Source organism: Cyprinus carpio, chromosome B15, assembly GCF_018340385.1.
Source record: "Cyprinus carpio isolate SPL01 chromosome B15, ASM1834038v1, whole genome shotgun sequence".
In the NCBI taxonomy this organism is placed as follows: domain Eukaryota; kingdom Metazoa; phylum Chordata; class Actinopteri; order Cypriniformes; family Cyprinidae; genus Cyprinus; species Cyprinus carpio.
In genome coordinates, this window is record NC_056611.1 from 2,335,365 (window position 1) to 2,352,368 (window position 17,004).

At 37.2% G+C, this 17,004-nt stretch overlaps 1 protein-coding gene across 5 annotated transcripts in view; it reads left to right on the forward strand.

The window, feature by feature from the left end:
* Positions 1-17,004, forward strand: part of LOC109059459 (transcription factor Dp-2-like) — a 45,391-nt gene that overhangs the window by 22,260 nt on the left and 6,127 nt on the right. For all 5 annotated transcript variants that reach the window (XM_042738900.1, XM_042738901.1, XM_042738899.1 and 2 more), the window contains 7 exons: positions 2,687-2,775; positions 5,956-6,086; positions 6,528-6,575; positions 6,742-6,774; positions 12,377-12,539; positions 14,439-14,585; positions 16,778-16,846. In XM_042738900.1, the coding sequence (XP_042594834.1) occupies positions 2,687-2,775; positions 5,956-6,086; positions 6,528-6,575; positions 6,742-6,774; positions 12,377-12,539; positions 14,439-14,585; positions 16,778-16,846 (680 nt within the window). The remainder of the gene's footprint in view (positions 1-2,686; positions 2,776-5,955; positions 6,087-6,527; positions 6,576-6,741; positions 6,775-12,376; positions 12,540-14,438; positions 14,586-16,777; positions 16,847-17,004) is intronic.

Here is a 17,004-nt window from a genome sequence, read left to right on the forward strand (position 1 = left end):
CAATTAGGAAACGACAATGATCCAGTCAGTTCCTGATCAACAAAATCAAGTCCTGTCCCGTGAAAAGACTATCATGTGTATTGTGTGTATTGGCACATGGCTGAAGGTGCGTGTGGTTTGACGGCACTGATGCCAAACAACTTTGATTCTTCGGTCTTGAATGAAATTTGAGAGTTTGAAACATTAAAAAAACATGATGGATAATCAGTAACACAGATAGAAAGATGTATCTGGGTGTTATGAGCTCAAGTGTCTAATAGCATCTAGCATGAAGTAGCTGCTAATGTGTGCTATGATTGGTCACTTTCAGTAGCGCGCTCTTTTAGAGGTAATCATTACCACATTTAATTTATTTGTGGAGTCATGACCACATCTGCTGTTATACTTTATGAAAGCATGAGAGCTACTTTGTATTGGTAGTTGGTATATAAAGTCAATAGAACATTGTAAACACAGTTTGACATCTCGACTGCAGCTGTAGCCAGACAAAGACGCACTGTGAGCGTCACAGACGGCTGGAAGATCTGACCATGTTCAGGACGGTGTGTTTGGAGTGTGTGTGGGACGCAGGCATGCGTAGAGTGGGAGTCGTTGGCATGCGTCGTCTCATTCAGACAGTACTGGGTGTGTTCACTCCGTTGCGTGTTTGTGCGTGATTGCGAGGCTCATTTGCATGGTTTTGCATCTGATATGCCACAACCTTTACATGATTTGCATTCCCATTCAGAAAACACCACAGAATTCAATGAAAGCATTTCTAGTGTCTTGGCCTCCATCACCGTACTGTAAGCTTCCCATATCCCACACACACACACACACACACACACACACACACACACACACACACACACAACAGTCACTTACTGGGGTCTAAAGGAGACATTCATGGCTGAAAGTCACTGCTACACAGTACTGACACTACAGATACACTTAAACATGTTTGATGTTGTTGCAAGGGATAGATTTAAGTGACATCTGCAAATAAATCATACTAGAGCTTTACTCAAAACTCTCTGAAAAACTCACTTTTTAGAGATTTGCAGTGACATTTAACCAGCGGATGCTGCAGTGATTTTAGTAGATGTGTTCACACAGGAGTCCTAGAGGAACCACAGGTGTAGAGAATCACTTTAAACCAGAAAATCTTCTGTATCATATTAGATATGCACATTTCTAAGGACTGTAAATTATCAACATGATCAAAACTTTGTTGAGAAACCTGTTGAACTCAATCTGCTGCATACTTTCAGTCGTCTGAAAGCCGGCCTTACAATAGTGAAAACGTCTTCAGGTCGTGCTTCACATGTCTTTTCGCTGTGAAATCCTTAAATGCAAGAATAACTTTGATATTGCTAGTAATATTTCAAGATGAACATTTACTGTACTGAAGGGTTTACTTGATTATCCAGACAAATCATGCGAGTATCAAATATGATCACTAGACTTTTGAAGAACGTCTCCACAGTAAAAACTACAAAGCTTCAATCTGAGCACTAAAATCTTACTAAGACTAAGATATTATCGGGAGATGCATTTGTATTTTATGTAAGTGGTCTGGTTATAAAACATCTCATTTATTTTCCTTACAAGCTATCAGAATTTGATCTTATTTTTAAGCAGTATAAAAATAAGTAGCTGCACCAAATTTGATGTATTTGTTCAGTCTGGGCCTCTGAATGAACCAGAGTTTGATCTCCATATTCTTTTCTATCATGAATTATGAGCCATAACAGCCTGATGTTTCAAATGATACTCAACAAAAGCACAATTAAAAACTTAGGTTCAGTAAACTGTTTCATTTAAAAATAAATAAATATAATAAAACAACTTTTGTTTCATATGTCAGGCTTTACAGGGTTAACTATGAACATGTTCCACTAAAGCTGACAAACCATTTTGTGAAAAGTTATGCTTGAAATGTGTCCTTATGCTATTTATTTTAAAATGAAATGCAACTTTGTTTGATAGCTTTATTATCTATAAATCAACATTATTTATTATGTTTTTATGAGGCGTTTTTAAGGCCACCCATTCCTCTTTGAATCTGACTGAAAGCAGCGGGAAATCAATCACTCCCACATGTGCTGCAGAGGAAATGGACTTGAAGTACAATATGAGTTGACAGCAACTCTGTTCAGATTTAAAAGCATTTTTGTCAATTCAGAGTAGTTCAGTTCAGCAGTTTGATTTATTTTGTATTTCATAACTGTTTTACTTTTTACTGCAAAGTCTGTAATGGACTGACTGGTGACAGGTTTCACTTCTGACAACTTGCCCCATAGAGTTTAAAACCTGCGTCTCGTCATAAAAAGAGTTTGAGAAGCAGAACATGCAACTTTACGCAACTAAATAGAACTGGATTTATTCCGTTTTTAGCTTTTTAAATTATTGACCAGCACGATTCAACAGTAAGTAGCCGTTTTTCAGGACTGATGCTGCTGAATCGGCAGAATGTTGTTTTTTTTCAATGATCCATTGAAAAAGCACAACATTACATCACTACATCCAAGTAATGTGAGTGGCATTTATGCTTTGCAAACAGGCGGTCAAACTTGATCTGCTTGAGAGCTTCATTTCCATTCTGTGATCCATTCAAGCCTCTGCTGGTCTGTGAAATGTGTTTTTCCTCGCAGAAGCTCTCAGCTCTTATTTGTGAACATCAGCTTGACTGTGTTTGTGTTTGCAGGCAACATTTCCCTGGTAACGCCGTCCAGCTACAGCCCAGCCACCAAAATCACACTAGGAACAGTCAACTCCAATGTGGGAGCGCAGATGGTTAGTGTCACACAAACACACCAGTGCACTTAAATACACACTTCAGTGTCCCAAACACACAGATTAAACTAAGGCTGCTGGGATCCTGATTTACTTATTTTGTCACTCTTCTGACCATTTCTGATGTATTCACCAGTTGGGAAAACTTTGTGTGCATCCATATGCAGTGTCATCACATTTTATTTCATGAGCATTTATGTTTGTTTTGTAAAGATTTCAAATGATTTAGAGGAACCATAACTGAGAATCCACCAGTGTGCAAGAAGTAAAATGCAGTAAATCTGCAAAACAAAATGAGTGTTTATCTTTAAATGCTACGATATATATATATAAGTCAATATTTATCTATGCATAAAGCATAAATGTATCTAAAATACTTCAGTAAACATGTTTATCAGTGAACTGATTCATTGAAATGCAGCATTTGAGAGAAATGATTCACCAGAAATCAATCGAACGTCTCAGTTCTGTTGTCATTTTTGCTATTTAGTTTTGAATCAGAAACTGTAGGAACATATTGTTGTCATGAAACTGTACTCACATCCCATGGAGCAGATGTGAAACTGGACCAATGGCATAGTTTTTAGGAAGCTTAATGGCCACAAAAACAAAACAAAAACCAACACAATGTTCACAATGTTCACAATGAGCAATATATTTGTTACAGTATTTATTAATGTTGTTTAATTCATGTAAGTCAAGTTAAGTGTTACCAATAAATAACTAAAAATTGTAACTTTGCCTTGTTCACAAATTCTAGCTTCTTGTGTGAAAAGTGACTTACAGTTGAGGAAAACAAGCGAGTCATCATACGATGGCAATAAACACAAGAAGTGTCCATTACACAAGTTTTCAGTCATCATTCGAAACTATAAAAACTAGGACAGGAAGTTATTAAGGGAAAATAAGAGCACATGTTCTGTCTGTGGATGGGACCGTTGTGCTGCAGTTCATGCTGTGTCCAGTAGTGGGCAGCAGAATCCTGACAGTGATAGACTGGCTTTACTGCACGAGCTTGTCTGCTGTACATAGACAACAGATAAGGACGGGGTGGAGAGAGCGGGGTGTTTATGGGTCAGTGTGGCTGCACCGAGCTGAACAAAAGAAAGGAATGTAGAAAAGATGAAATCACACGAAGGAGTGAGACGTTGCTGTAAGAGGAGACCTAGGACGTCTGTCAGGAAGTGTCTTCTTTGTAAATGCATACATTTAAAGGTGAAATGTGTGTTTCCTAATTCATCCTATTCTAGCTAAACAGAAAACCACAAGTAAGCAATTTTCAGGTCAACTTCCTGAAGAATGTGATGGCAGAGGGCCAGTGAATGGAGCTAATGAGCTTATGAACGAGTGGATGGCATGAGAGACCCTCGTTAAGACCCTCACTCGCTCGTTGTTTAGATACGCAGTGAGCAGATCTCACTCACGATCACATCCTCCACTCTCAGTGTCACCTTCATATCCATTAACAAGCGAGAGACCGCAGTAACGGGCTGAGAGAGATGCCACCATTGCTTACTGTACACTGCCTACTGTATGCAGTGATACACATTTAAAAGAGTAGCATGCTACAGGATCCAGTGACCAAAATTATGTTGCATTGAACTCTAACTAAAGTACTAAAATGACTAAAACTAAACTAAAATAAATTAAAACATTTAATAAAATTAAATAATAATTAAATTAAACCAAACTAATATTAAAATGTAAAAAAGTAATAAAAATTATACAAATTAAAATGAAAGCTGAAAATATAAAAGTAAAAGTTATTTCATAAAGAAAATAAATACTATAGTATATAAATGTATTATATATTACATAAAACTACTACTATATTAAAAAACTAATAAAATATGAGACTAATACTGTATATAAAATACTAAAATAACACTATTTCAGTATTATGTTGCATGCTTTAATTTGTCAGTTAGCATATTATAAATGAAAATATTTAAATGCAATTCATGCATAAATATTTACATTTTTCATTTGAAATAAAATGTTTAATTTAAATAATAATATTGATAATAACAATAACAATGAATTTCATTAATTTAAATAAAGTTGATATATCAAATGATGGCTGTACTTGTGATTGCTCATTTATTCATCACAGTGGAAATATGTTTTGTCCGTTTGTGCATAAAGCTATATAGGAATATTTAATAAAATAATAATAAACATGACAAAAGCCCTTAAGAAAGTTACGACAACCTAAGCTAAAATTCAATTGAAAATAAGCAAAAATTTCATTAATTGTACAATAATATATAAATAATACTAATAACAATGACATGAACATATTATACGGCATGCTTTATTTAATTAAGTTAATTACATTTTAATTTTGATAAATGTCAAATTACTGTTTATGTTATAAAGGAAACAGTTCTATTTTATATAAAGCAATTTATATGTAAATGTTTGAATTTTTTAATTAGGGTTTTTTTTTTGTTTGTTTTTTTTTTTACACTTTTCTTTCCTAATATTAAGTTGAATTAATAATAAATGTTACAAATTGTGGCTATACCACTTTCTATTCACTATTAACTGCATCCTGTGATCCAGTATTCAGTGCAATGTGCTGTAAACTGCACATTTTGATAAAAACAGCAGATGATCCGATGCATTCCATGCAACTACAAAAAGTGCCTGCTATGCACCGCACGCTGCAGAAATGATGGAGAGTGCCATTCCCGGTGCATCTGTGAGGCAGCGCTGATGGATGAGGACGTCCCTGCAGCGGTTGGGCTGCTGCACACAGATTCAGGTTAGCAGAGAGGCTGCTGGGTAGAAATGCTCTCAGGGAGGCCCAGGTACAGCAGCACAGCTCATCTACATGTGCTCCAGACCAGAAAAGGTGTCTGTCAGCAGAGCTGGAATGGAGGTCGCCTGAAGCACAGCGATCTGTTAGCGTTCCCATTCATCTCAATGGCAGGCGCTCGCTGGAAGCGCACAACCTGGATGCTGCCGTCTTTGAATTATGGGGGAGAAACTTAGAGAGAGAGAGGTTTATTTCTCCCATAATGCTGCAGTTACAGCATCTGCCAGCAGGGGGTGACTGCCAAAACAGCCGACCAAACCCAATTAAGCACAGTGATACTCTGTACTGATCTTAACTTGTCTTCAGACAATCTTCAGTTAGGATTTGCATAACCTTGAACAGTTTTTTTCTCTCTGCAGATTTTAAGCACACCGCAGAGAGTGTCTCATCCTGGAGGGATCCTCATCGGCAGCCCGTTTACGCCACACACAACACCGGTGGCCATGGTTACTCAAGCACACCCTCCTGAGGGCGACGAGTGGACCCCGGGGTGAGAGAACACACACCCCTTTCTCACGCAGTGATTTTAATGTCAACCTTTGAAAGCGCCCCCTACGTGATGCCACTCTACTGTCCTCATGTGAAGTGATGAAAACATCTTTTTCACATGAATTCTTCTGTATTCCTTTTTTTTCTGTGTTCCATTTTTAATGATTGAAGTACATTTTCGTAAAAAGCTAAAGCATGTCTAATTAATTCAAATCATTACAATTTAACATCAATTTCTTCAAAGTTTAATAAATCATATATTTTTAGGGCCTTGTAAAATGCATTAAAAAATATCTTCCTGCTTGAACATTGACTTGTTGATGTTTAACCTTATTTAAACCTTCTAAAAGCCATATATATTTTATGAAGAATAAAAATCAGATATTTTTGGCAAACTCAAACCTTGTGTATTTGTTGACTAACTGTGGCCTTTTCTTCGTAGAAACAAAAAAAGGACACATGACTACATTGATTCCTATTACTCAGACAGGTGGGCATCTCCTTTCAAACTGAAATCTATTTTAATCTATTTTTACATTTTTAAAAATCATGTTTATGTTTAAAAAAATTGAAAATGATTTTGTATAAAAAAAAAAAAAACGAATTATAGAGCGTTACAAAAAAGAGTTTAAAATGTTAAAATGTGTGTTTTACAGGGATGGACTGTGTTCGAGTGATTCCTCATCCAGGTAAACGAGTTGAGTTGGAGGACGCTGAGATTAAAAGCCACACGTCTTTAAATGGATGTGTGTGTGTGTGTGAGTGAGAGAGAGAGAGAAGGAGAGCGCTGTAGTCTCACTAGGATTTATGAGGCTCAGATGTTCTGCAGGATGGTGGTGGATCACAGCTGCAAACCCAGTTGTGTTTCAGAGCTTCTGTGTCCCTAATGAGATTCTCTGTTAACAAACAGACACACTCACTCACACACACACACACACACACACACTTCTTATGTCTTAATTGAACATGATTAATGTCGTGTTTGCATCTGCGCTCGACTCGGCCACTAGAGCTGACGATGAAATGGAGCAGCAGTGGTTCTCTGACGTCAGTCGTCAGTGCTACATTTCACAGAGAACGCTGTGCTATCTGCAAGTGTTCGTGTGCAGTGCTGTGTTAGTTCCTCTCCATCACACGATGTGTTACTGTAGTGCTTCTCTGTTCAGCTTGTTGAACACTGAGTCCTTAAAGGTGCAGTATGTCATTTATTTGACTGTTCTGATGCAGAAAAAATACCATATGTTTACAGATATTTAGGAAACAAGCTAAGTTCACGTACATGTTTCTCCAACAAACAAGCTACAGACAGTTATTCTACTTAGAAATGTATGTTCTGTGATGGAATGTCTTTTTTTGTTTCGGTCTGTGTGGCTCCGCCCACTGCCAGTTTACCTAAAAGGATTTCAACACCCTGGGTTGCCAGTTGGTGGAAAACAGTGCATTGCAGCCATGGAAGCCAGCAAGTGAACCGGTTCAGCGATTACAGATTCTGCCCGACCTAAAAAGCCTCAGTATCCATCTAAAAAGCTCTCTGACCAGAGACGTATTAAAGTCGCTGCGTTCCATTGCGCTCGTACCCGTTGCGTGTCCTCAATCTGGCAACCCGTGTGAGTGAGAGAAACAACTCGTAATATTTTGAATTTGGACTGCTGTAGCCATTTCAGCCACTAGCTTTTAATATTATATACTGCAGCTTTAATATTTCTTTACATTATCATCAATATTATTTTTATCTTAATATTGGCTCTTACGTGTATAAAGGCCTGTTCACACCAAGCAAGATAACTATAAAGATAAAGATATAGTTCTAAAAATCGTTCTCAGTATTAAAGAATAGCAGAGTCCATACTACAACTATAACGATAAAGGCACAGAGAAATGATATAGTTGGAATAATTTTCAGAACGATTTTTTTTTTCAGCTGGTGAACAATACAAACATTGACAGCCAATCAGAATCCATCCTGCTATAACGAGCTCGAGAATTTAAAGCGGCAGACGTGCATGTGCTTAGAATAAACAGACGATATTGTTTGCTGGTGTGGACGCTAATATTGTTATCTTTATAGTTATCGTTCTTGGTGTGAACAGAGGTTTAATCAAGTTTATGATTAATTCCTGTTAATGGGAAAATCCTGTCATCATTTACTCACCATCGAGTTGTTCCAAAGCTGTTTGGCTTTATTTCAGCTGTCGAACACAAAAGATGATATTTGAAGAATGTTGGCAGCCAAACAGTTGACGGTAGCCATTGACTTCTTTAAAATATCTCCTTCCATTTTTCAGTTCCCACACTATATGCAATTTTTTTTTTTTAATTCATGTCACCGAAAGCAACATATCGCCTGCATTTTATTATTGTCAGCTGATTTCAAGATCAGCAACAGCGTTCACCACTTTTAATTAAGATAACTATGGATTGAACATGCAAAGATTCCCCAGATTGAAGATGTGATGCTGAACAGTGATTATCATTTGTGTCATTTTCTGTGGAGGTGCATGTTGCAGTAACGGGGATCCGGTATAACACACTCTCCAGTGCTTCCCACAGGTATGAAATATACTTGCGGTGGTAGCCGGGTGGAAAATCCTCCTATTACCCATGGCACAAAAATGGTCTACTACATGTGACAAATAACAAATAATGTGTAATTTTTAACTATATTTTAATTTAAATAAATTTTAATTACATAGGCTACTATTACATTTAATTACATACTAATGCATTATAATATGGATTGTAAATTATGCAAAATTACAGCATTTAAATGGTAGAGTTCTCCTTACTTTGTCATAAGTGTCTCTCTCAGTGAATGGGACACAGATTTTACTAGTAAAATCTATATATTGAATAATATACAGTATTTTCTTCCTGTGGGGAAGCATCCTAGACAGAAATATTTTACTATTAATGAAATGGAAATAAAATAAAATAAAATTAATTGTGTAACCAAAATATCAATAGTGTCGAGAAATAAAAGAAGGAAAAAAAAACATAATGTGTGACTTTTAATTATAAACAAGCCCCAAAAAACACCATGACTCTTATTTTGAAATGTCTATACTAACGCGGGCTGATCCTTCAGATGAGAGAGAAAATATGCATTCTTACAACCATCTAAAACATATTATATAAAGGTCATAAAGTAGACATTGTCATAATTCATCAACTCGAGTGCATAAGCAAACACTTGGCATAAATGTGCGCTATTCATTGATTGAGATTCACTTTGAAGCAATCTGAAGCGCTGTGTGAGACTGTTGAAAGCAGTTTGCGCACATCTTTTTTTATTTGCGACTGAAGCGCCCACACCGTCGAGCCCTGTCTTTGTCTGTGAAATATCCGCCGTGTCTCTGCAGCGCTCACAGAACAAGCAGATACGAAACGAAACGAGGGAGAGGGGAGATTTTCCACTAGTTAATCGATCGCCGATGGTTTCATTATTTTGGGCGAAAAAATAAATAAATGAGGATTAAAAAAAAGCAAAAATGTTTCTCCATATATTATACTTGGACGGCCATTAATATACCTGGGAGGCCCGCCCAGGTAAAGTCTATGTGTGGGAAGCACTGCTCTCACACACTTTACACGTGTCCAGTTGCGTCAGGAATACATCTCAAATAACCTCCTGAAGGGGTTTATGTCACCAGATTACAGTCCATCTCAAATCTGTTTCTGAGTGCATCTATGCCTGGTCTTTTAGTGATCTGATCTACGAAAACATGGATAAGTTTAATTAGTCCAGCTTGCATATGTATATAGCAGTTTATTTATTAATAGTTTCTCACTAAACACAATCACTAATTATATTGGTTTGTAAGTGTTAACAACTAAATCACATTTTCAGTAATACATTTTTTTTTTTTTTTTTTTACGGATTGAACCCTCTATTATTTTAACAGTTTCTCTTATTTTGCTCATATTTTTGACTTGGTTACTAAAAATGAGCAAAAATTACACATTTTAAAAATTTTATCTTCTACATGAGATAATTTTGATTAAGTTTCTAAAGCAGTACGAGCTCTGTGATATGGGCAGAACATTTTGACCAGCTCAAAATATTGCCTGGACCAGTGGTGTGAGTTTGGGGCGGGGCTATGTGTTTATGACCAGCAGCAGACGAGGAGGAGTGTTCAGGAAACCTGTCTGAAAACAGTCATTCATTTTACAGTGATGCTTAATGCTGTGGAAAACACACTTCATCCTTAATTACTAAATACATGCCATTTTGTTTTCTGATTTAATATAGTTATTTCCTGTTTAGGCCCACTCAAATTATAAATAGTTTTACTTTGCAGTCAAACACAGACACACATCGTTACCCTTCTGTGACTCTCCTGAGCCTCTTCTCATTTTTGCTGCATTCTGGCAGATGAGTCTTCTCCTGCGAAAGGTCACTGTTGCTAAGCAGAAATCGGTGTGTGTGTGCATGTATGAGCTGCTCGCGTGTGTGAATGCATGTGCTCTTCTCCGTCACAGAGCTGCGTGAGCGTTCCTCTTATGCCACTACAGTACTTTCAGTCAATTAGGGGCGAATTTTGTTGAGCTGGGGGTCTGGAAGTAATTTGTCCTGACGACTGAAACCCCAATCAGCTGCTCCCTCCCCTCTCTCCCCGTGTTCCTCCTGTTTCCCCGCACCTCTCTCCTTCATTGAGCGCCGGTTACATAATTCACCCCACAGTGCAGTTGTGCTATTTATAATGCTTGCATGTGAGGGAGAAAGAGAATGAATGAACTCTTCTCAGGACTAGTCGCATTTGTGTGCTTGGCTTGGCACACCATCGAACCCTGAGCCATGTCTTTGTTTTATCTCTCATAAGCGTTTGCACGCACCACAGCCTCCGCGGCACGCATGCGTATGACATCAGGCTTTGCATCGACACATATGTAATAACCAGTAAGTGGGGCACGGGGAGGTTGATGTTGCCTCACTTGCGGTCACAGATAGATTATGTAACCCGCTGATGTCTGTGAAGTCCAGAGTATACTTCAGTTTTGATGGAAACTCTTGCGTGTCCACACAGCGCCTTTCGACACATGCACATTAGAAAGTCTCATCCTTGTTCAGCATCTGCAGTATTTCTCTCCAGAGGTTATGAATGACTAATAAAATGTATTTGTTCCTGTTTAAATTAAAGTTCTATCTTTTAACACCTCACATAAAATCTGAAACGTCTCCAGTAGTCTAATTAGTCTGTTTTTCAAATGTTTTTATGCTCATCAAGGCTGTATCTATTTAACCAAAAAAAAAAAAAAAAAAAACTGTGATATTGTGAAATATTATTGGAAGTTTTCTATTTTAATATACTTTACACACAGGAATTTGAGGCACACTCAACTAACAACAAGCCTAACAACACTCTAGAAACGGCCACATCATCAAAGCAATCATCTTGCAAACCACCCAGAGCACCTTTAACAATCTAGTTCTAGATTTGTCTGGGTTTATTGTATTTTTAGAGTCATGTGCACCATCCATCTCTCTGTACTTTATTCCTATTGGTGACAGAGATGGACTGAGTGAATGAGTGTAGTTGTATTCATGCGGCGGCGGCGTTGACGTCACGTTGAGTCACTCACTTTCTCTCACACACTCATCATGTGTGTGCTTGTTTTCCCATCTCTGTCGCCTGAACTTGATGCAATCTGCAGTGACACGAGCCCGGTCCACAGACCCATCAAACACAAAACACACATGCATGCTGGGAGCACAAATACACAGTCTACCCTCACAACCCCAGATTGTGTGTGTGTGTGTGTGTGTGTGTGTGTGTTTTGGATAGTGTGTGCATATATATGATCACACACAAGAATAATTAGAACAAAATTTTACATGAAGAAAATGAAGCCTATGTTATTATTATTATTTATTTTTGCATTGTGACATTATTCTCATTCTCAGTGGTGATTATCGTTGCAGTAATATAGCATTTTGTGCTTCAACACATTCATTTTTAATTAAAAATCAGATCAGCATAAATAAAATAAAATTCAACCAAGGCTATAGTAATATATGCATTTTGACAGTTTATAATTGTTTTTTCACATTACAGTAAGGCGTTTTGGAGGGTTATTGCATTACGGTAATGAGAATTGGAATGGGTTTATTTATTATTAAAACAATGCACATAATGCAACAAATCTTAATGTTACTAATATTTACACTCTTCATTTTCTTTTTGTTTAAAGTTTTATAAAAAAAAAAAATAATTTTTTAATTAAGAAAAAGCTGTCCTTTACATGTATTGTCCAGAAATCAAGCATGCAAACTCTCACTCATTGTCTCTACAGTAAGAGAATGAAGAGGGCGGATAAGAACGGTAAAGGCCTGAGGCACTTCTCCATGAAGGTGTGTGAGAAGGTACAGAAGAAAGGCACTACGTCCTACAACGAGGTGGCTGATGAGCTGGTGACTGAATTCACTCACGCCAGCAGCCTGATGCCCACCGACTCGGTGAGTGCCACAGTTTTTACTGTTGCTCATATTTTGAGATGGTACTAAACCTAATAGGGCTAGGTTGAAAATATGGATTTCTTTGTTTTAATTGGTTCTCATTTTAATGAAGCAATATCGATTCTTAAATCCCAAGAACCAATCTATGCTGTTTTCAGTTGATGCATGAACAAAACTTAATGAAACTTTATTTGTAGCCTGCCATCCAATAAATAAAACAAAGTATCAGCTTTCAAATGATGTCCATTTTATTATGAAATTCAAACAAAAGTTTTGGCACTCTTTAATGTGCCGTGATGTGAACTAATCATCTGTTCTTCTTTAAAGCTATATATAAACATATATGAGTCGCTGGGGTATATTTGTAGCAATGGGTCAAAATTATCGATTTTTATTTTATGCCAAAAATCATTAGGATATTAAGTAAAGATCATGTTCCATGAAGATATTTTGTAAATTTCCTACTGTAAATATATCAAAACTTAATTTTTGATTAGTAATATGCATAACTAAGACAACTTTAAAGGCGATTTTTGCACCCTCAGACTCCAGATTTTCAAAATCGTTGTATCTCAGCCAAATATTGTCCTAACAAACCATACATCAATGGAAAGCTTATTTATTCAAGTTTCAGATGATGTATAAATCTCAGTTTCAAAAAATTGACACTTAAGAGGTTTTGTGGTACAGGGTCACGTATTAGTGCCGTTTAATCCATTCATTGCGATGAGTTTAATATAATAGTGTACCAAATAACAGGGTTAGGGTTATTTGAGAGATTTTCTTAAATTGGAAAAAAATTGACATATACTGTACCTGATTGCCTATATATCTAAATAAATGTGTATCAAATCAAATTACATCAAGAAATTGAAAGTGAAAGTAAAAAGCGAGTGTGAATTCAAAAGTCAATCATGTCAATGTCCTGCATATTAAAAACGACTCCCTGATGCCTACAATTTATATACAGTATAATTACTACAACTATATAATTGCGAGAGATTTGCGATTTTTTTTTTTTTTTTTTTTTTTTTTTCGCCATCTCGTATATATCCCTTTATTACATGTCATTTCCTTTCCGAACAAGATATTCGGATTTGGGCACATCCCTAGTGGGAAGTGTAAAATATATTTGATTTATTAGGAAGTTAATAGTTATTAATCTCTTAAGTCAGGACAACCCATACTACAGAATGAAGTGTATTTGTATCAAAATACTGGTGTGATGGCCATCCATTTTTTAATCGAATCGTGACCCCTAGAGTCGATATGAATTGAATCGTGAGGTACCAAATGATTCCCACCCCTACTGAATGCTGTTGATTTTCTAAGACTTTCGTTGGACTGGTTTCAGCTTTCAGATATGAAATATGCATATAGTCATCACTGTGCCTCATCTAAATGACCATCACTTACTCTGCGTCTGTAAAACAGATCTGGGCCGGTAAAATATGTTAAAGTTCTCCAGATCCCTCCCGCAGTGTCTCATGTTAATATGAGCTGTGATTTATCTGTCTGTGGTTTATGAAGAACGTCGAGCACTTCCTGTAGTGCTGCACAGTGTCCAGCTCTCGTCTGGCTGTGTCCCAAAACCCTAAGCAGGAACGGACCTTTAATTCTGATCTCAGATAATATCTCTTTATGATGAGACTTTGGGTTTGGACGCTGGCCTTAGATCATTGCATAAGGTCTGCTTCTACCTGGAGTGAATAGACTGCTATTAGTTCTGACAGTCCACCTGATGTTTCCTGGACGGGAGTTTAATCTCTCGCCCCTGGTGGAATGCTTAATGGTGTAATTAAAAGCGACTTTAGCACAGACGCAGGGGATTGGGGCAGATGATCTCTCGTCTCCGTGTGCTTTGTGACATTAATAGAGGCTGTGTGTCTGCACTTGCAGCAGGTGTATGACCAGAAGAACATCCGCCGGCGTGTGTACGACGCGCTCAACGTGTTGATGGCCATGAACATCATCTCCAAAGAGAAGAAGGAGATCCGCTGGATCGGCCTGCCCACAAACTCAGCCCAAGAGTGCCGCAACTTAGAGGTGAAAGACCAGTCCACTCACACAGATGACCTTCCCATGATCCCAAAGATATTTACATCTGCATCATTTTCTGCTTGTGTATTTATTCAGAAAAACAACTGGAATATTCACAAATGCACTTGAGCTCAAACGTTTACATACTGTACACCTTGCAGAATCTGCAAAATGTTAACAATTTAAGAAAATATGAGGCACTATGAAAATAGTTTTTTTCGCCTTGAATAAGCTATTTCACAAAACCATTGTTTATGTATAGTCCACAAGACAAAACCTTTACTGAATTTACACAAATGAACGAGTTACTAGTTGAATATGGAAGCAGATTAGTCTCAAATATAATTCACGCAAAAAACACGATTCACACATGCGTAGACAATTTCACATGCATGAAACCTAATTCACGTACACACAAAAAAAAATCACGTGCGTGTAAAAAAAAAAAAATATTCACCAAAAAGCAATTCACATGCGCAAAATAAAATTATATATTCATAAAATACATTTCACAAATGCAAAACACAATTCGTAGATATACAACTGTACACAAAAACCTTTGAATGTTTAAAATGTACGAGTGTCTGAATTTACAAATCGTCATTTACTACGAATCCACTCGGATTTGTGTGTGTGTGTTTTTGAGACTTTCCTGGCAGAGCTCTCTTCCCACGTGGGTCTGTCGTACTCTTTAGCCAATCAGATGCGAGCTTACCATTCAACCAATCATATCATAAGCCACTGAGAGTGCATTCAAGGAGCACGATTCTGCGCACCTTTTGCGCAATATGGATTATTTAGAACGGAAATTAAGCCTTTACATCAGTAATCCCATAGACCAGTAAAAGAAATGGACACAGCGACCCAATTGGAACTCAATTGAGACAAGTGAAGCCCATTTTTAGCGATTTTTAGCACTTCCGTTTCTGACGCGCAGACTCAAACAAAGGAAGCTTCTGCCATTATTGTGACTTCATCTGAACGTGCAAAACTACTCTCCTTGAATGCACTCTCAGTGGCTTATGATATGATTGGTTGAATGGTAAGCTCGCATCTGATTGGCTAAAGAGTACGACAGACCCACGTGGGAAGAGAGCTCTGCGAGGAAAGTCTCAAAAACACACACACACAAATCCGAGTGGATTCGTAGTAAATGACGATTTGTACATTCAGACACTCGTACATTTTAAACATTCAAAGGTTTTTGTGTACAGTTGTATATCTACGAATTGTGTTTTGCATTTGTGAAATGTATTTTATGAATATATAATTTTATTTTGCGCATGTGAATTGCTTTTTGTGAATATATATATTTTTTTCACGCACGTGAATTTTTTTTGTGTGTACGTGGATTAGGTTTCATGCATGTGAAATTGTCTACGCATGTGTGAATCGTGTTTTTTGCGTGAATTATATTTGAGACTAATCTGCTTCCATAGTTGAATGTCCTCATTTGTTCTACGTTTGAAAAGATGGATCTCAAAAGTTTGTATCCAAAATGCAATCTGAATACGTTTATGTTAACATTTGACAGATTTTAAAAGGTGTATGTAAATGTATGACCACAACTGTAAAGTTATGCAGTGTGTATCCTCCTGTCGCCAAACCACCATGCAATGTGAACACAGCAGCAGCTGAATGCTACTCCAGAGAGTCGTGGAGTGTGAAAACAACGGTGATCAGATGAATCGTGCAGTGTGAACTCGGCATAACTGTGATTTTTATTGAGGAAAAGCCACAATGGTTTTCTTTTAAACATTTCAAAATCTCATTTAAATGCTAATGCCCATAGTCAGCTTATTGATTTGCATGTAAACCATGTATTTAATTTGAGAGTTTTCAGTGTTTTGTAATGCATGTGAACATATTTACTTACGAAAATCAAGTAAGATTTACTTAAAAATACTAGAGCAGTGATTTTTGTTTTTGTGAGCCATATAATATCTGTGGTTGCTTGTACTAGAGACACAAGTAAATGCTTAAATAGTAGTCAGTCTTGCTTTCAGAAGGGGTAGTGTTAATGAGGGCACAGTGTGTGTGTTTGATCTGTTAGTCACATCTGTGACGGTCTTGCAGACACAAACGGAGGGTGAATAGAGGATGATGATGGAGAGGAAGAGCGGGGGGGAAAGCTCATACACCTCCAAACCATCTAATGCATCTAATGCTATTAATTTGTGTGTCTGGTCATCTTTCAGCTGGAAAAACAGAAGCGTTTGGAAAGAATCCGACAGAAAAGAGCCCAGCTGGAGGAGCTAATATTACAGGTTTGTAGCATGCTTGTTTGTGTTTTGCAAAACTTCCAAACAGCACTACACATGGGAATTACAAGAATTACATGATTCTGATTCCATTTAACTTCATTTATCTTTTCATTTGAGTATTTTAAGGAAGCATCCACCAATATAAGTACATACTGTATAGC